The sequence below is a fragment of the Rhamphochromis sp. 'chilingali' genome, assembly GCF_963969265.1.
Source record: "Rhamphochromis sp. 'chilingali' genome assembly, chromosome: 16".
Taxonomy (NCBI): Eukaryota; Metazoa; Chordata; class Actinopteri; order Cichliformes; family Cichlidae; genus Rhamphochromis; species Rhamphochromis sp. 'chilingali'.
Genome location: NC_137943.1, coordinates 8,333,307 through 8,353,563, shown reverse-complemented (window position 1 = coordinate 8,353,563; position 20,257 = coordinate 8,333,307). Strand labels below are relative to the sequence as shown.

The following is a 20,257-nucleotide window of genomic DNA, read 5'->3' as shown; positions in this document are numbered from 1 at the left end:
AACTAATTACTGATTACTTCCCAAAAAAGCAATCCCGTTACTTTACTGATTACTTATTTTCAAAAGTAATTAATTACTTAGTTACTTAGTTACTTTTTAAAAACACGATTTACAACCTGAATAGGTGATAAAGCAATAGATCTTTCAGCCCAATTCTACTTTTTCTACATAATCCATCATACACAATGTAATCAAATGGAAAAATCTATTTTTTTAACTTGTTTTGTTAGTTTTAATCTTTTAACTTTATGCATCAAGCAAAAATTTAATTATATGCAACATTCTCTGAGTTGAATAAATTAGTTTAACATTTAAAGCTATTTTCTGCACATTCCAGCACATAAAATAAAAATATTTTTTGTGTTTACACACACACTCTTTCAAATAGATGCAAGTAAAACACAGCAGAACATAAATAAAGTCAAAGACTCAGCGGTCCTGTTGCTCTATTTTCACCTATTAAAAAGCACTGCGGTAGGCGGAGGTTTACCCTGGTGCAGGTGTGCCGCGGTCAGTTGGAGAATCCGCGAGTTTCTCTGTGAATTTCCCATTACGTCGTTGCGCACTCGGTGCTTGCTCGGAAGTTTAGGGTTTTTTTTCGCTGTAAAAAGAATTTTTTTTTCCCACGCACAACGGACGCTAATGTTTTTGTCACTTTTTATGGAATCAAACTCAAAGTAAGGTCAGTACTTCCACGCTTTAAACGCTGCACGCTCATACTCTCTCCCACAATCGATATGTGATCCATTGTTGATCTGCACACAGCTGTTGTCACTAACGGCGCACTCGCTTACGTCACTGTCGTGAGACATTCTCGCAAAAAATCATGGTTTTAGTAACGCAGTAACGCAGTGTTCCTATGGGAAAGTAACGGTAATCTAATTACCGTTTTTGCAATAGTAATCCCTTATTTTACTCGTTACTCGAAAAAAGTAATCAGATTACAGTAACACGTTACAAGTAACGCGTTACTGCCCATCTCTGCACACAGAATTTATAACTCAATTCCGTGTATATCGACTTTGCTTGGCCCGAAATCAAAGTGATGATAATAAAATGTAGAATCTCTAAAGTTAAATGTCCCTGCTGATTTGAGATCTTGTCTTGGTGGAGATGCCAGGCAAAATGCAATTCAGTAATGACAATTTTTTTTTAAAGGGGTAAAAAGAAAATCAAGCAAAAACTTAAATGAATCTAAAATCTTTGTGTGGCTGAGACATGGCTTGATTATTCTACAACTCTTAATTTGTTGTTTAAATATTTTGCCCAGCAAAATTGTCACTTAACTGTATATAAACAGAGATGAAATGGCGCAGCCACTACGCCTTGCTGCCATTTTTTTTTTTACGGCAATGGAAAATGTCCCCGTGGCTCCCAAAGCCCATTAACTTGTAAACCACAAATATAAAATTGACTCCTTTTTAAAAATCCAGTGGTATTTAGTTTGAATGAATATCCAATCTCTAGGCTAATATATGAAACAGTAGTACATTGGTGCACAACCAATAATTCACACAATACTCCTAAGTTACTTAAGTAAATTCTACAAAGAGTATTTCTTCACCAATTTACTTCATAAATTGCCTTTTAAAGGAAACCTGGAGTCAGATGTTGCACAGTTGTAATGGATCTATGATGAGAAATCACACCACCGCTATGCTTTTTAAAATGTCAGTTTCTGTTTTGGTCACGTTTTCTCTACTTTTGCTCCAGACCTTCATTTCAAAATACCTCTCTTTTCTTCTCCTGTTGTTAGTTGGTTTGAAAATACAGGATTTTGCAAACATCAAACACATCTGAAAGCCTCACTGTTGCTGTTTTTACCTAAAGTTGAATACCTCATAAATGTGACATTATCTAGTTATGTAATTGCTAAATACCAGGAATCAAACTTGTCAGTGGTCATGCGACATTAGGAGTACACCTTAAAACATCTTAGATGTGAGTTGTAAGTAATTCCTGTGCGTTTCTTCTAACTTATTATTTTAAAAAAGTACACATAATTGTAGATCATAGATCTCTCCACTACAGGTGGCTGCATTTGTAAAACATTACAGAAAAGATCCTGTCATGTCAAACCTACAAGACAAATTAACCTTAAACTAAGTTTGTTTTCATCATCGTAGTTCCAGCCGCCTGCCAAGGAAATGTGTTCTGCCTGTTTGACACCAGTCTACCCAATGGAGAAAATGGTGGCTAATAAACTTATTCTGCACTACAACTGTTTCTGCTGTAAACACTGTAAGAAGAAGCTCAGGTGAGATGTTAGAACAAAATTATAGAAATTGGAATATTTATCATATAGAACCCAATCAAAACTACCAAGATGAAAAGATTTAGTATTTGCATTAATAAATGAAACACATACATGAAATAAATCCTCAATATCAATGAATAAATCATTCACACAAGCTGATCTAGCACAACAAATCAATAATGTGAGAGAAACAAAATTAGATCTGATTTTATATTTGGGCTTTTTCATTTCATTGCAGCACACACAACTATTCTTCTCTTTATGGTGAATTCTACTGCATTTCTCACTACAATCAGCTTTTTAAAAGAAAAGGAAATTATGACGAGGGCTTCGGTCACAAGCAACACAAAGACCGCTGGCTTGATAAAAATAAAGGGACAGATGAGCCAGATGCTAAGCCCACTCCCAAAATGTCAAAGAACAAGTTAAACATTTCTAATGGCTGCAGAGAGGCTTCTGCTGAAGCGTTTGCCACAAAGTCATCCCTGAGAGCGTCGGGAGATAAAAGTGTTGCTGATGTTAAAGGTAAACTAAAAATGAGCTGGCCACCAGAGAAGAAGAATTCTCCGCAGCGAACATATGAACCAGCTCTGAAAAATAAAATCTCTGACATCAGCAGAGCAGGTGCAGTTAGCATGAGCTTTTCAGAGCATTGGAAAAGCGACAGGCTCAGTAACAGAGAAGGAATGAGAGATAAGAGGGGGAAGGAACAGTCTACAACAGCAAGCTTTATCTCAGCTGAGAAGTTTCCCTCAGAGAAAACAAAACCAGTCAGTCCTGTCCAAACTAACCACTCAGAAGCGAGAATTTCTGTCACGAATCAAAAAACAGTTCACACAAATGTGGCCCCCACCTCAAAAGCAAACCACAGCCCAGTGGCCAACAGGCTGGACACTTCTCCAAATAAAGCTCGGAAATCCGTAAGGTTTGCCCCAAATATTGATGTCGCTCGATACGACCGATCCTCTCAGCTGAGCTCAGGTACAGAAAATGAAATGGTCGCAGATCAGTCTGAACAAATAAATAAAACCAATGATGGAACAGACGTGAGGGAAAACACTATACTCGACGATTTGGCATCTGAATCCAGCGAAGAAAATAGAAAGAGTGAGATGTACCTTGAAATCCCTGAATATAAGCACCGTGAAGAAACAGCCAATATGTCAAACCAAGAGCATGATGCGAACGTAGGGAACAGTTTCAAAACTCCGCAGAATGATATTGCAACTCTGAACGGGGATGTGCACAAGGTTAATGACTCACTCATCACCCAAAGTCTTACTGAAGCTTTCACTTCAACTCAAGACATCATGACACAAAAAGAGCCTTCTGAGAAACTGGATGTCAGTCCAGGGAACCCTGTTAGCGAGCATGAATCAGAAAATGCTGACACAGCACAAAGTCCTGCAGGACCCGTGAATGGAGAGGAAGTCAGTCTTGAAAAAAGTAAAAATCAGCCTGAAAAGGTTCATGAAGAAGGTGGTGATCAGAAGAAGCCTGTTGGGAGAACAAATTCTCTGAAAGGCTCTGACAAACAGGCTGAAAAGGCCAAAGGCAAACTGGGATCCTGGTCCAAAGGAAAGAGCCCCTTGTCAAAACTCTTCACATCGAGTGGAAATGACAAAACAAACAAAGCAGAACAAAAGGATGCCAGGAAAGCAGATGTCAAACCTAGCAGTGGACTCTTAGGAAGGCTACTTCAGTCATCCGCAGAGAAGGCTGAGGACATCACAAAATCAGCTGCTCAGGACAAGCGAAGGGATGAAACTCATGTTGATGACAAAAAAACAGAGAATGAAAAAGGCTCTGTTACAAAAGATGCACAAAAAAAAGAAGACCCATCTAAAGTCCCTCCTCAAGAACAAGCGCTTCAGAGCGACATCACGGACAAGTTACAGTCCGCCAAGCCTGATGCACTTAATAATGACTGTAGATCTTCAGAACCTTCCAGCCTGTCCATGATAAGTAGTGAGACAGGTGATGATTTAACATCCATAGCGCAAACGGATGCAATTCTAACTGGTGATCAAGAATCTCATTCACAGAGCAGTGAGGCTACAAACCTGCCCGTCTCTGATCTGGAAATAGAGTCTAAAGATCTTGACCCTGCAGCACAATTACTGAGCACACCGCATGGGCAATCAAACAGTGAGTTAATACCTGAGAAAGGTGATGATGCATTAAATGACGTTTTTGGAGATAGTGTCACGTCACCCTTTGCTGACCCACTGGCCACAGAGATAAAAACAGATGAATCTGCCCAACAGCTGAACAAACATGACCCACCGGTTGAAGGAGGAGGGAGCTTGAGCAGTGGAATGCTTTTTGATCTCATCCACAACAGTGCACAAGATTCCTCTGATTTCTTTGGTCTGCCTGACACCCCCAGCACATTTTCAACTTCTATGACTGACACAGCTTTGCTTGAACCTGCTTCTACTCAAAGCTCCAGCCTGGTTGACTCTGGACCAATATCATCTGAAAATGAAGCAATCATTGGCATGTCAGATCAACTCACCATCCCTGACTCAACACCTATAAGCCAAGATGTTAGTCAATCCTTGGATCCTTTTGGCAGTGAGAAGCAGACAAGTGAACAGGACTTTGACATATTCAGCTCTAATGATGATCTCTTCAATCAGCCTCCTCCGGTTAATGTGCTCGATCATGGAGGAACTGCTTTCCCTGATGACATCTTTGGAAGCAGCAATGTCTCAAACAGTGCAGATGGGTTCACAGGTCTACCAAGCGGTCAGGCTGCTCAGAGTTCACTGAATGATTTGCTCGGCTCTGAAGCATCCTCTGTTGTTGCACCTTCAGCTCAGATGGACCTTTTTGCTGATGATATTTTTGGATCAGAAGCACAACTACTGCCAGTGTCTGAGCCAGGTGGTGCAAATGTATTAGCTGATAGCTTGTTAGCATCTGAAGAAAACAATACTGAGCAAAAATCAGAGAACAGTAGCTGGATGGATGATTTGTTGGGTTAAAGAGATGAGTGTTATAGTAACTCCAGCTCAGCCTACCTTTGCATATGTGGACGTCTTACTTTGTCTCTCTTCAGCATTGGGTGCCACCCTTTTATGGAGCTGGTTGTACTTGGCATTCAGGCCAGAACAATTAAGCTCAGGGAGAGGAGGGTGTTCAGATCGGTTAACCTGTTTCAACTTATTCTTTTGTTGAGTGATTTTAATTTGCTCTTACGACTGCCACCGCTACTACTAATAGAAATAAAATAAACACTTTTTCACACACATGTATATAATTAAGCACTTGACGTTTAAAAAAAAAAAAGTATAACTGATTATGTTTAAATTCAAATTACATTTTATTCAGAAAACTGCATCAAATATTGTAAAAGTTAAAACTTTATGGTAAATAGCACATCTTCACATTACATCTGCAAAATGCATGCATTTTATTACATTTTACAAGGGCAAAAACTACATTCAATGAATAAATTGATGTGCAGTGACATGTTTTATTAATAAATACTGTATGAAAAGTAAAATATAACATTTAAAGAAGATTGTAGATGAGATTTTCTGTTGTCTGTAGTGAGTGTTGTCAATATGCTAATGTGAAAATTTAATTATGAATTATTAAAATTAATAAAACAACCTTTTTAATGTTTTCTCAGGATGACACTTAAATACAATGTGATTCATTAATAAATTTAAATAACCTAAAAATGTTTTCTTGAGCTGTGTCTTGGGTCTCTTTCTGCTTTATGTGTTCTACACTCACAACCACTTCACTGGGTACACCTGTTGAGCTCCTCATTATCTGATAAGCCAATCACATGACAAAAACTCAATGCATTTAGTCACATAGGCTGAGACTTCCTGCTGAAGTTCAAACTGAGAATCAGGATGGGAAACCTTTGAGTGATTTTACACACAACACGGTTGTTGGCGCCAGACAGTTTTCTGTGTATTTCAAACTGCTACAAAATCATCTCATGGATTTACAGAAAACGGTCTGACAGAGAGAGTTTTCATTTCTGCTGTGACTGGGTCAGAGCTTGGTGTAAACAGCATGAAAGCATGGATCCATCCTGCCTTCCAGCAACAGTTCAAGCTGCTGGTGTTAAAATCGCGCCCCTTAGTAACACCTGAGCATTGTTGAAATCCCGCAGCCTAACTGTGTATGGAACATTGTCCATGCCCATCCCTTTATGATTGCAATATGGTAATAAAGGGCGTCAAGGGTGGAGAGCTATAAATACAGCTCTTGCCCTTCATGCTTGACGGTGGGAACAAACACTCCGATGGTGCTTGGAATTCTATATCATCGATTAAAAAACTAAGATAGTCAAATTGATGATTTGAGAAAGTGTCCTTGTTCAAATGACACATTGTTCTGAACCTAAAGTTCTATGCAAATGTAACATTTCTGTAAAAACTGGCACCTCCATAGAGCGGCTCTTAAAATAATTTATCTGAAAATCAAATCTTTTGGAAAGCTACGAGAACGTGTGTCTTTTCCCGATACCAACTTCTGCATAGTTCTCCTTGCTTTCATATTTTCAAATATTTGCAATTACCCAACCAGGTACTCCGTTTTCCCTATTTGAAGATTTTGATTTTACAGATTTTTGAAATAATGCACTCACTGAAATATATTGTGACTCCATAACAGGCATCTGTTTCACGCATTCTGTTCAATGACTAACCATTAATGAATGAAACTTTATAAGTTATAAAACATGAATCTTTAGCTAAAATGGCAGTTTTTGTAATGAATCCCTTAATGCTGACAGTTTTATGTCTGACCAGTACAGCTCTGTTCCTAAACAGACTGCTGAGGATCAGCTTTGCAGAGTGTAGCTGCTCCCCTACTCACTTGAACACTGCGGTCCTGTTGTGAGCTGATTTTTTTCTTGATCCTAACAAAACAAAGAATTTCCAGAGTAGCAGACATGAAGCAACGTGAAACTTTATTGAAAACTCTTTGTTCTTGTTTGCTTTTTGATACAGAGAAAAAATAAAGAGAAGGGGTGATAGGAGTCTTAAAGACAATCAGTCAGTTGCTGGGAGACTGACGCAGAAACAGAAACAGCACAGAGCTTTGAAGAGTTTTTGGAGGAAACCTTTTTCTTTCTTCTTGGTTTTAAGGTCTTCACAGCTCTCTGCAGTATTGGTAACTGGTATAAGTGGTTCACACATGGATGATGTTTCTGAAGGGTGTTCCTCACTGGCTTGAACCTCAGACAAAAATGGAGATTCAGCAGAGGCTGATAGAGAACCTGGTGTTACCATGTCATCGTTAATTTCTGGACTTGTTGATTCTTCCTCAGTTCCAGTAATGTTTAAGTCGTACTGATCTCTTGTTGGGCATTGAGCAGCTTGTGTGTGATGAACTGGCTCGTTGGGGATCTGGGGCTGCAAGATCTTACAAATGTGGTTTGTTGCTACACCAGCGATTGTAGTGAGCAGGGTAGTGTGGTTTGCAGTGTTGCTGAGCACAGTGTCGTCTGGGTGTTTCTCTCTAATTTCTGCCAAGATGGTTTGGACCATGTCATCTTGCATGGAGCGAGAGAAGATGGCCTTGCTTTCCTTTGCTCTGGGAGTGTTGGAGAGTTGATCCAGAGTGGCTTTCGTAACACAGGTGGAGAGCTCGCTCAGACTCTGAGATGCCAGGTTCAAAAGGGGGTAAGGAGGATGCTCCCAGAAGCCTTGCAGGACTCTGGGAACTACCTCTATCCCTACTTCTTGGGGGCTTAGCAGTCTGGAGGTCTGTGTTTCCTGCAGCTTCTCTTTAAGGATCTCAAGGTATTTGTTGAACATGCTGAGGAGTTTAGGCGTTCTGTAGATTAAAGTTATAAGTATTCAGATATATTGAGACACTGTAGCTGAATTTTACATAACTGTATGTCAAATGGGACTCACTGAAATTTGGGAGGTATGGCCTCTGGATATTTGAGGAGCAGCCGAGCCTGTAGCTCAATGTCCTTCATTTTATTAATAATGTTCACTGCCCACACCTGAAACAAATCAAATCAAAACAAAACAAAAGAAGAAAAACACATATAAAGTGCATTTCTGTTGTTAATGAAAATTCTTTTTAAAAATCTACAAATTACTATAAGGTCCATCAGTTTTCTTGTCTTACCAGTTTCAGAAGACCTTTGGTTTCATTTTCTTCCAATTTCTCAATGTCAAACTCCCAAAGTCTTAAAATGGACACAAAGCAGGTTTTATCTCAGCATCATCACAAACAGACGTTCATCTATGGTCTGTTGGTGTCACAGTAACTCACCGCTCTCTCAGTGTTTTTTTGTTCTCCTCCATTAAAAGGTTGATCATATCTTCAGCAGTTATATGAGGTGGTATCTGATTTTCCTGCTGAAGTCCAAGGAATGCCATCATCACTGCAATCTAAAAATAAAGAGACATTTAATCATGAGCACTAAAAAAAAATCAAAATTTACCAGATATTTTACGCCAGTTGGTTCTTACCTGAGTCTTGTAGCTTTGAGGGTGCCAGCAGGTCTTTAAAGCTGTGTTGTACTCAGGTGTGTCAAACAACACCTGTCAAAGAAACAAGAAGTTACTCATTATTAGTTAACTTGATTCATTGTATTTTTTAAAAATACACCAAATTCTTCATACTGTTCAAATGCAGTAAAATTAAAGACTCTCACATACCCCAGTAGGTTTGTAGACTCCAATACTTTCCTCCATTAAAATGTTGTTGCTGAGTATAGCAAAAATGGTCAAATACAATGTGAGCACTTAGCTAAAAGGTCAAGATGAAAATGGTTGTTTCTCCTGCACAAATGAAGTTTGTTATGATTGAAGCAGAATTCTAGAACTGTCTTACACATCGCAGCAGGTCACTATGGTGACACCATGCAACTTTCATGTTGTTAAGTACTATCATATTTGTGTTTATTTTACTACACTTTGTTTTCTGAATAAATAAAGTGTAGGCTATAGCTATCCTTAAGTTGCTGCAGTGAAAAGATGCATGCAAGTCGTCATTCAGAAAAAAGGGAAGGAAAAACAACCTGAACCATCATGTTAATTCATATTATTTGCCTGCTTATCTCCATTTTCTCATTGTAGATGTCAACTTATAAGGTTTCTTTAAAGCACTGGGTTATGAGTTGTGGAGAGGAATGATGCATGCATTTGAAGCGTGACAGCACCGGCCCTTAAACAGCCAAGAGGGAGAGATCTTTGTGTGTTCTGTAGTGGGATTGTCACGATACTAAAATATGAATTACCAGGTAAATTATACCATTTTTGATACCACTGGAAAACGTTTTACCCCATCCCACAAGAACAAAAGTTATGGTGAAGAAGTCATATTTAAAACAAGTTGTTAATTTTCAACGAATGTTCGAAGATTTAATAAAATAAGAATTTAAGATCAGTTAAGTTTAGATGGTCTTGATGCATTCTCAATCATCCAGGTAAGTAAATCTCCAAAAGTTGATTCTGTTCATCTGGACGTAGCGTTTTGTGAGAGAAACATTTAGATGGTTTATACATTTTACATATTATTTAGACAATTTCATTAATGACCATTAGTTATAGTGATATAAAGACATCACTATAGATGACATTTTAATAAATTACTGTGAAAGGAGAAAAGTTAAAGTTCATTTTCCACATTCCACATCTGCCTGCAGCCTGTTTTTTATCCACGACTCACACGGCTCCGCCTCAGTCTCCAGCTCTTCTAATTCTTCTAGGCAGGTCTGATTCTGCTCTGGATTTCACTTTTTATTTGCTTGTATTACGTCTTCACACTCTGGGCTCTCAGTTTCCGCGGCTGCTCTGCACAACCACAAACCTGCTCGGTTCTTCACCCGTACTTAATCTGCTCTGCGGCATCTCAATATCTCACAAGCATCCCGCAGTCCGGCAGCTGCTATGTTAGTGACAGGTTGATAATGTGCCTATTGGTTAATTCCTAATAGTTAAAGGTCTACTATTAGCGTGTGCGACAGCCAGATTAACATTCTTGATAATTGTTTAATGCTTGAATGTTGTTGAGACGGGAGCTTTACTGACACCTGAAATTCCTACTAAAGTGCTGTTTAGTGTTATTGTCACAGTCCTGGGTCAGTTGACCCAGTGTTTTGAGATTTTGGGGGCTTTCCAGTTTTTCTTTATGTATTATGAGATATTTGGGATGTGTAATGTTTGTATTATTTCTTCTACTCATCCCATTTATGTGTTTAGTCTTGTTCTCTCTCTCGCAAATTGCTCTAGAGCTCAGCTCTCCCCTAGTGTTCGATCCTCGTGTCTGTTGCTCTTTTGTCTGTCAAGTTTGTGTATCACATCCTGGTTTCAGTATTCTGTCACCTCCTGTTTTATTGTGACAGTCCCCCATCTCGTGTGCGTTATGATCTGTTTTACTTCCCATGTCTCATTAAAATAAACATCTTCCCTAATCACCTTTTTGTGTATGTATTGTTTTTTTCTCCCATGTTCACTGTCAGGATGTTGAGTCACCATCCCTCCTAGATGTCTCCTCGGTCCAGTGTTCCTAGCCCTTGTGTTGTTCCACGTTTACTTTTCAGTAGATGATAGTTTTCAATTTCCTTTCTTGTGTGTTATGTAAGGCTCACTTTCAGTTCACCATGGTCTGCTGAGTGTGTCTGCATTTGGCCCCTCTCGTTCCTCGTACACCCTTATACATGACAGTTCTGAATGTTAACTACTTCAGCTGTTAATGAGGGGAGGAGCTGTGTTCCTGTCTGTGAAGCTGTGCTAGTTTGGTTTCTTCGTGCCTATGAAGCAGACCATTTTTCAAACCAGGATCTAGTGCTGAGACGGTGAGGTCTGCAGCTGTGCCAGCCATGCTCCAGCTTCCCCCCACAGTCCAAAAATATGCATGTTAGGTTCATGCCTATGGTGTGAATGGTTATCTGTCTCTATGTATTGCTCCTGTAATAGACTGGTGAACTTTTCAGAGTGTGCTGTAACAGCCCCCCTGCTAGTCTAAATTGAAAAAGTGGTTAAGAAAATGCATGTATGGATAATATATTGTGTGTACCATACACTGCCACTGTGGGCTGTATCAGGGACAGGAGGAGTGTGGTGGACAGCTTTGTTGAGTGGTGTGAGCTAAACCATCTACAACTTAACATCACAAAGACAAAGGAACTGATCATGGACTTCAGGAGGCATGCTCCTCCTCCTCCCCCTGTCACCATCAGAGGGGCTGACGTGGTGGGTACACATTGACTGTAAACTGGACTGGTCCAAGAACACCAGTGCTGTCTTTAAGAAAGGGCAGAGTCGGCTGTTCCTACTGAGGTGGCTCAGGTCTTTCAACGTTTGTGGGAAATGCTGACCATGTTCTATCACTCTGTGGTAAACAGCGCTGTGTTCTTTGTGCCGGGGCAGCTGATGCCAACAGGCTGAACAATCTGATTATAAAGGCTGGTTCTGTCCTGCGTGTCAGACTGGAGAACCAGGTGGAGGTGTCTGAGAGGAGAATACTAAAAAAGCTTCTCTGTGTCATGGACAACCCCTTCCATCCCATGCACGCCTCCATGATGGACCATCGGAGCACACGCAGCAAAAGACTCATCGCCCCTAAATGCAGAACTGACCGCCACAGGAAATCCTTTCTACCCATGGCAATAAGGCTGTCCAACTCTTCTTTTGTTTTACCTGATATAGTTACATCATTACTTGTTAGAGTTATTTTGATACTATATTTGCACTATCCTACTGTATATTACCTTATCCTACAATTCTTATAGTATATTATTGTATATCTTTATTCCTCTTGCTTTATTCTCTTGCTTTATTGAGCATGTGTCTTGTCTTATCTTATCTTGTCTTATATAACAAAGTAAAATATTTCAAAGCAAAAACAGAAAAGGCTCAGTATTACACTATAAAGTGTATTACACAGTATGGTGCACTAAAGTAACTTAGTGTGTGTGAAGAGTTGTGATAGTCAGTGCAGGTTGAAATAAACTCGATGTGAAAGAACAGATTGGAGGTATGGAGAGAGAGCAGTCGACCGCTTTTACTTTATTTTATTTTATCACATTTGAAAAAAAGTATTAACACAGAAGCAATTTTTTGTTTCTTTGTTTCATTTCTTTTATTTGTGGGAAACAACTGGATTTGTGTTATATAACATGCCGCCCATGAAATTTAAATTTGGTGTTAAATCTTTTTTATATTTATATTTAAATTACATCAGAATGAAATTATGACTTTGCACGAACGTGCCAGATAGTTTAGGTGCCAGTCTCAGGTGATGCCACACTCTACTTTCACTGAAGAGTATTTTTGGATTTAATGTTAAACTGTTTGCAAACAATGCCTTTACAGAAAAGATTGAAAGTCAATAATTTATCACTAAATTATAACATAAAAAACATGTAGTGCTTAGAAAAAATTAATTTATAATTATGATGAACAAAGTTATAATAAAGTAAGTCCATAAACTGATGCCAAATCGTTAAAAAGCTCATATAAGACTGTATCTAAATGCTTGCATTATATAAAACTAAGAGATCTCTTATATCAAAAATCATTAATACAATAACGGTATTGTTTCACAGTTGGTCCATACAATACAACTCTGTGGAGGTACGGAGAAACATACAAAGCAAACACTATTACAGTGTATCTGCTGCAGAATAAAGCAAGGAATGATAAAGGGATCAGATTATTATGAATCATGGATTAATTAGTAGAATACGTGTCTTCAAATTTGAGGATATTGATGATCTCGACAGTGCAGTGATGCTCTGTCATAATCTCACTCCCTAGTTTAGTTATCCATGGTTCTAATTCTTAGTCCCTCTCCTGATTTAGTTAGTCCCCTTTCGTGTCCAGTTGTTCCCTGTCTCATCTGTGTGTATGTCTGTCTCCTGTATGTTGTCATGTCTTTCCCTGTTTGTCTGTGTCAAGCTCACATCTTCTGTTTTTTGTTCTTTGTCTCTGTTCCGTGTTTGTCACTTCCTGTTTTATTTTGTTAGCCGTGGTCTCTGCATTATGTTGAGTTTTGCTTCCTCTGCCTCGTCAAGCCTAATTTGTTCCTAGTGTGTTCCCCAGCTGTTTCCACTACCCTTATCACCCACCTGTGTATATATGTCCCAGCCTTGTTTGTCCGTGGTTGTGATTTCTCTTATCTGTCTGTGTCCTGTCTTTTTAGAGTTTCCTGTGTTAGAATCCCCACATATTTGAATTAAAAACATATAATTATTTTGGTATATTTGTAGAAAGAGTTAAAAACTCAATACAAAACAAAGTCAGTACACAAACATCTACATCTTGGTTGAATATGAATGTGGACTGGTAGTTGTTCTTCTTGTGGAACTAACTTGTCTGAAAGATATAAAGCAGAAACAGATGAAAAAAATGATGACTGACAAAATAACATGTTTGAAATGCTGCAGTAGTTAAACACTGATACCCATTGCGCTCAGCCTCTTCAGTCGTCTCAGGAAGCTCTTTTCTTTTGGTTTCGGGAAGCAAGAAGCCGAGAAATCCACCTATCAACGTAAGGCAGCTGAAGACTGTGATGGGTATGACCGAGTGGTACATGGCCAACAAGTTCAGCAGTGGAGCCAGTAATCCACCTAATCTTGCTGATATGGATCCTAAAGCTGTGGCTGTTTGTCTGAAACAGGAAGACAAATGGTATACTCACTAATTCCTCCCGTGTGTTCTTTTCACACAAGTCAGGGTATTGTTCACAAACATGAATAAAAACTGTGACTGCTTACCTAACCGATGTTGGAAACAACTCCTGCATAAAGACCATACAAACAGAGCCAGCCCATATCAAGAAAAAACGAGACGCAACAGCTAAAGATGTGACAGCAATGGCGTAACCTGACATAAAGGAAATAAATAATTAATAAAAGTGAACGTAAACATGATAATCAGACAAAAATAAAATGTATTTTGCGATATAACAAAGCTTTTACCATCAGGAACAGCGAGGATAAGTATGGAAGAGACTCCTCCGATCAGAAGGGTTGCTATGAATAATATTTTCCTCCCCAAAATCTCCAGCAGCCACATGGAGAGTAAAACAGATGGTACTTCAAAAACACCATAAACCAGTTGGGTTACAAAGATGCTCAAACCAAAGTTTTGCATGTCTAAGTACAAACTGTAGATGGAAAGATTCACGGAAAACCTTTAAAAGAGAAGAGAAACACATTTAATCAGACACAAAAGTCCTGTATCATGAACCATTTATAACACATTTATGAATGGCCATTTAATCATCAAAACATCAAATTGCCAATCTTAGCATTTAAAAACAGCAACATGTTTTTGCATTGAAATATTTCCCTTTTAATGTATTAACCTCACTATAGATGTTGAACTTACCATGACAGTATTATAATAAAGAAATATCTGGTCAGCAGTGATGATCTGAAGAGGATTTTTATTCCTCTGTTATTCACAGAGTTATTCACTTCAATCTGTGGGAGAAGTCACGCTTGCTGTAACACCATCATAGCAAATTAAGAAAAAGGACTTGAAATGAATCCATCAGTCTAGTTTTTTCCAGTTCCAGTTCAGGGTTGACATTACATACAGTGAGAGACACCCTGACCAGGTCCCCATTCTATTGCAGGGCTAATACATCTCTTGTCATGAATATGTTGAATAGTAAACATAACAAATAAACAGCTATTTTACAGGTGTCATCGATGTTCTTGAAAACTCCTCCCCTGATGAATGTGATTCACTACCTTGTCCAGAAGAGACTCTGACACAGGGTGTTTGTTAATGGCTGCTGCTTTGACAATGAGCTGTTTGGCTTCTTCTTTTCTGCCTCTGCTTAACAGCCACCTGGCTGACTCTGGAATAAACCTGATAGGAAGAAAATTGAACTTCAAACAAACAGACATTTTGAAATGTATAAATAACTCAATAAATAGAGTGAAATACACACCATATGTAGATAATAAGCACTGCAAGCGGAACTGCTGTGATCAGCTGAGCCAGTCTCCAGTTTCGGATGCCATAGATCATACCAGCGAGGACGCACTCTCCAATTGCACTAAACAGCTGAGTCACACAAGCTCCCCATGATCTTTTGGACGTCCCAATCCATTCAGTGGCTGCAATAAGGAAAATATGTTAATTGTTTGTTTATTTTAGATTAAGACCTCAGCTCAAATGGAACAAAATAAATACATAACAACAAAAATAAGTAAAAACATTGCACATCAGCTGCTATGAATATCTCGGCTGACTGTACATATATTTTTCTATTGCTATTTAATACCTAATCAGACAGAACATCTCAGTGTGAATGGATAATGACCCAAACCAACCAACAACAACCCAAGAGTTTCTCAAGTATGTGTTTAGTTGAAGACAAAACCCCCTGTAGAAAGGTGGACACAAAATTACATAAATGTGTCTTTGTCCTTTGTCCAACATCTTTATGTTTAGAAACTGATTATCTTTTGTCTCTTATGTAAATGTAAATATGTAAAACGGTCACAAAGGCAACAGTAAGATAAAAGTAACAATAAAAATAATAAATGGTAAGAGGTGGAAGTAGAAAGTTTGAATGGAAAATATCAGATCAGTACAGCCTTGTTGGACCTCTAAAACATTATAAGAACATCATCTTAGCCATTGAGAGAACAACTGGCAGATTATTTTACAATGAAAACTACTGTTAGTTGTAGCCTTGTCCAGAAGATGTAAAAAGTTAGTGTACTCTTCATACATAGTATGATGCTGTTGACTCGATATCCTCCAGCTCCAAATCCCACCAGAAACAGAGATACTAAATATAAGTAGACGTTGGGACAGAGAGCTGTTGTCACGGTGAATACAGACAACAGAACTGCTGGAATCTGAGTTGCTCGTTTGCGGCCGAATCTGAAACACCAAGACAAACACACAGGGATACATTAGCTTCTGTTATGTAAATCACAAGCAGCGTTGGGGAGTAACGGAATACATGACCCGCTGTTACGTATTTATCAGAATCAGAATCAGCTTTATTTGTCACAAGCAGGTTGCCCTGCAGTGAAATGGGAGAGCCGCGAGCCTCCCCATGATGGTATCAAACTTCTGTTCCGTGGTGTTGTCATTCTTTTGATTCTGAGACCTCACAACTGCAGTGATCCGTTCCGCGATGTGTTCCAACTCAAGGGTCTCATTTTGAGCAGGCCTCTCTCTGATGTATCCCCCCATACGCTCAGTGGTGTTGTTTTGAGCCTTCACAGCAGCTGTAAGCATCTCCAAGGTGTTAACCATATTACGTTCATTGTGAGAGGTCGCGCCTCGTCCCATCGCTTCGATTCCAGCGGGCAGCCTTGGGGGGGTTTGAACAGCCGGTTCCGCTCTCTTATTTCTCCAATAAGCCAGGGCCAAGCCAGCTCCGATCAGCAAGAACCCTGTTATCATGGTTCCGAATAGGTAGATATCTTCAGCGTCCTCGATCGATGTATTCTGTTACAGTTACCGTTTTAAAAGGTGGTATTCAGAATACAGTTACTTTGTTGAAATAAAGGGATTACACGGCAGTCTTTTCGTGTTTCATATGTTAGGCTGTCCCCTCTCTCTTGTTGGTAACTCCACGCCAGTGGAAACCCAAACAAAACACGCATTAAGAGGCTCTAATGCCTGTGTCTCAATCTCGCGGCCCATGTCACCTCTACATGCAGCCCGCATAATGATGTGAAAGAAATATTTTTTAAAATTAGGTGTTTGTATGGCAAGTAACCTTCAGTAATAGTAATAAATCACACAGCAATAGTACATTCATGTAGTTGTAAAACGCTTGATAATATATTAAGTAATCCAAAGTATTGAGAATACGTTACTCTCATTGACTAACGCAACGGAATATGTTACAAAATACATTTTGGGGCATGTATTCTGTAATCTGTAGTGGAATACATTTTAAAAGTAACCTTCCTAACACTGATCACAAGAGCTGCGGGTTAATGTTGTGCCATTAAAGAGATAACAGTAATGCAATCATGTAAAAATAGAGTTTTTTCACGGGCAGTCCTGTGAAAAGCCACACCCCATGTTTCAGTAACACTGAGGAGGGTAAATAGCAAGTGCTGTTAATCAACTGCACTATCACATAGAGACAGACAACCATTTACACAAGAAGCACCAGTTAATGTGACCCTAATAACTGCATGACTTTCAACTGTGGGAGGAAACCAGAGTACCCAGGCAGAACCCACTGCAAACTTGACCAGATAGTGGTTTTGAACCCAGGACCTTCTTGCTGTGTGAGGCAACAGTGTTAATCACTGCGCCACCAAGCTGTGAAGTGAGACTTACAAAAATAGGAAGGTTATGATTACAAGGCGTGATACAGAATTTTCTGTACGTTTTTGTCCTCGACAGGTTAAACCACAATAAATAGCAACAGCACATATGTGGTGTGTGTACGATTGTCTGCCTCTTACAGTTTTTTCTGATTGCTTAAGCACATTTTTTGTAATTATTGGCTAATTTTGCAAAACTCTTCACACAAATAAGAAAACCTGTCACCCAATCATCAAAACATTGTAGTTCTCTTGCAAAAGCAAACACAGCTAGACTAACTCTTCACACCTTCGTAAAAATGGTGTTTCCGTATCAAACAGTACACACAAGCCATCATCTACTAAGCACACAACTAACCGATTCTCATTTCAAGATGTCCTTATGGTACTTGCTACAGTGTAGCGGCTCGAGTTAGGCTGGACCCGTTGGCCAGCTACCCTCAGGGTCACTCCACGGTTGATTACATGGTCCACTATTGTAGCTCTGATGTCATCAGTAATTCTATTTCTTACTCTTCCTACCCTTCCTCTCCCCCCTCCTCATTTTCCTCTCCCCCCTCCTCATTTTCCTCTCCCCCCTCCTCATCTTCCTCTTGTTCCTCCTTGTCCTTGTCGTCCTCTTCATCCTACTTCTTCACCTCCACGTCCTCTTCCTCGGCCTCCTCTTCTTCTCACTCTTTCTGCTCCCTCCATTGTACTCCGCACACACAGCTTACCTGTATTATAGTGCTTAGGCAGATTGCAAAGTGAACGAATTATCTAAAAAAGTTTTGACATGTGAAAGTGTGCCAGACAGTTGGCAAGTTAGTGTTAATGATAGCCATACATGTGTATACTTTTGCTAGGAGTGTGTTGGAAATTTGGTAATTGAGTGTTGTGCAGTGAATTGTGCCTACAGTTTTGCAAAGTGTGTGTTACAAAATTGCAAACTGAGTGCAAAGCAGTTTTTGTGCTTTTAGTTTTGCAAACTCAGTGAGTGGTTTTGCTATAAGTCTGAATAGTTTTAGAGATTGTGCTACAGGAATCACAGTTAGGGTTTAAGCATTCAGAAAAAACTGTATTACCCCAGTGATTTTCCTGTGGTTTGAAATCGTGTATGATCTTGTGAATTTTGTTAGTTCAGTCAACTAACCACTCTAACTAGATTGTATTATGTCATCTCAACAAGAATAAATTAAGTTGCTGAATTTCATGCAAACCCTGCATGATTTAATCATTAACCATAGAAACAACAAGTTTGAATCTTGTTAATGTAACAACCACCCAGTTTCATTTTTTTGAGTGCACCTAGATTTCCCTCAGCATCAATCTGGGGAATTGCTGCCAAAGCAAGTTATTTTTTTCACAGGACTGCACAGAGACTACACAACAGTCCTCTAAAAACTCTCTTTTCAGATGACTGTATTTGCAGTTTTGTTATGTATGTAGGGAAGCAACCCTTTAACATACTACATTAAAGATCTATAGAAACGCATATGGAATACTGACTTCATACAGATTTCATTGTAAGTCTAATTTAACATCAGCACATCAGGAAAATATGGGTTTATTTGAAAAATATTCCATTCTGTTTCTACTCAGATTTTACACACTGTCCCAACTCTTTGGAATTGGGTTTGTAGAAATATAGTTTTATATTTTGAGATACATATATCTTTAATGCTGACTAATTATTAGGTAACATTTAGTTTGTTGAAATCTTGAAGAGTGTGTACAGCAAACTCTTCACACGTCTATTTGTTGTTAAACTTTGAAAAATTGTAAAAATTCTTTGGTTAGCTGTTGCTAAGATAGAGAAGCAAACATTTGTTTTGTAAAGGTGCTGAAAGACAAAAGTTATTCATTCCCTGTGAAATTGTATTAAAGTATTTCTGTATTTTGGAACAATGAACTACTGCAAGGAGCACACTTACGATTCAGCAAAAGGTCCAAATACGAGAGAACCAACAAGAACTCCAGCCATGAACATTGCTTGAATCACTTCCACCAAGCTGGCCTGGCCACACACTAGATCAAACTGTGAGTATTTGTAATAATAATAATAATAATAATAATAATAATAAAACAGACAAACAAAATAATTAATGTAATGTTTCATGGAGGTGAGAGATCTACTGAACAACAAATTTCACTTACATCAGTGACTATGGTGGCTTTATAGAGCATGTTCCCATACACCCATCCATCCTGGCACCCTGTGGTCTCATTGAGTCTGTACTCTCTGATAGTATCAATGTCCCAGCTCACTGGGACAAACATCTCACACTTGCTGAAGGTCCCATCCTCCTCCCGAGGCACGGTCAGGTTGAGCTGCTCCTCTGAGGTCAGGTTAGGAGCAGCACTGAGGATCCAGTCTGTGTTGCAGTGTCTGTCTGGATCTGATTGGATGAAAACAAAACTGGCAAAGAGAAAAGTCTGAACAAAGTTTGGAAAGCAAAGTGCAATTAGAGTGATCTTCTGGAATAATCCAAATTCCCCAATGTTCCTTAGAATCTCTCCAAAGTCTGTCATTTTGAGCTTGATGGTGAAAGTCTGAAAAACAAAAGAGCTGCAGCGCCGACTCATACAGTGACTGAAGGAAACGGTTTCCAAGGCCTAATCCGTGGATCGGCTTCCTCCGAGGCGTGGACGTCTATCAGCAGAGAATGTACCTTCACCTATCAGCAGAGAATGTCCCTTAGTCTGTAACACAGTCAAATATATTCTCAAGTAATATTCAAGCATGCCATTCAGCGTGTTAGTAC

The 20,257-nt window shown here is 39.1% G+C and overlaps 2 protein-coding genes across 2 annotated transcripts; one reads left to right on the top strand and one right to left on the bottom strand.

Moving 5' to 3' along the window:
- Positions 1 to 138: 138 nt before the first annotated feature.
- On the top strand, positions 139 to 10,971 carry LOC308383435 (uncharacterized protein). Its single transcript, XM_080861388.1, has 2 exons — positions 139 to 2,257; positions 2,496 to 10,971. The coding sequence occupies exons 1-2, from the start codon at positions 2,148 to 2,150 to the stop codon at positions 5,245 to 5,247; spliced, it is 2,862 nt and encodes a 953-aa protein (XP_080717514.1). The 5' UTR covers positions 139 to 2,147; the 3' UTR covers positions 5,248 to 10,971.
- Positions 10,972 to 12,398: 1,427 nt separating this feature from the next.
- LOC308412646 (solute carrier family 22 member 13-like) lies at positions 12,399 to 20,024 on the bottom strand (the record flags this gene model as incomplete). The annotated part of the gene is made up of 10 exons (XM_080907161.1): positions 12,399 to 13,569; positions 13,658 to 13,864; positions 13,971 to 14,079; positions 14,175 to 14,389; positions 14,587 to 14,681; positions 14,955 to 15,075; positions 15,158 to 15,326; positions 15,947 to 16,101; positions 19,427 to 19,530; positions 19,650 to 20,024. 10 exons carry the CDS (start codon positions 20,022 to 20,024, stop codon positions 13,509 to 13,511), a joined length of 1,611 nt encoding a protein of 536 aa, XP_080763287.1. The 3' UTR covers positions 12,399 to 13,508.
- Positions 20,025 to 20,257: the final 233 nt, after the last annotated feature.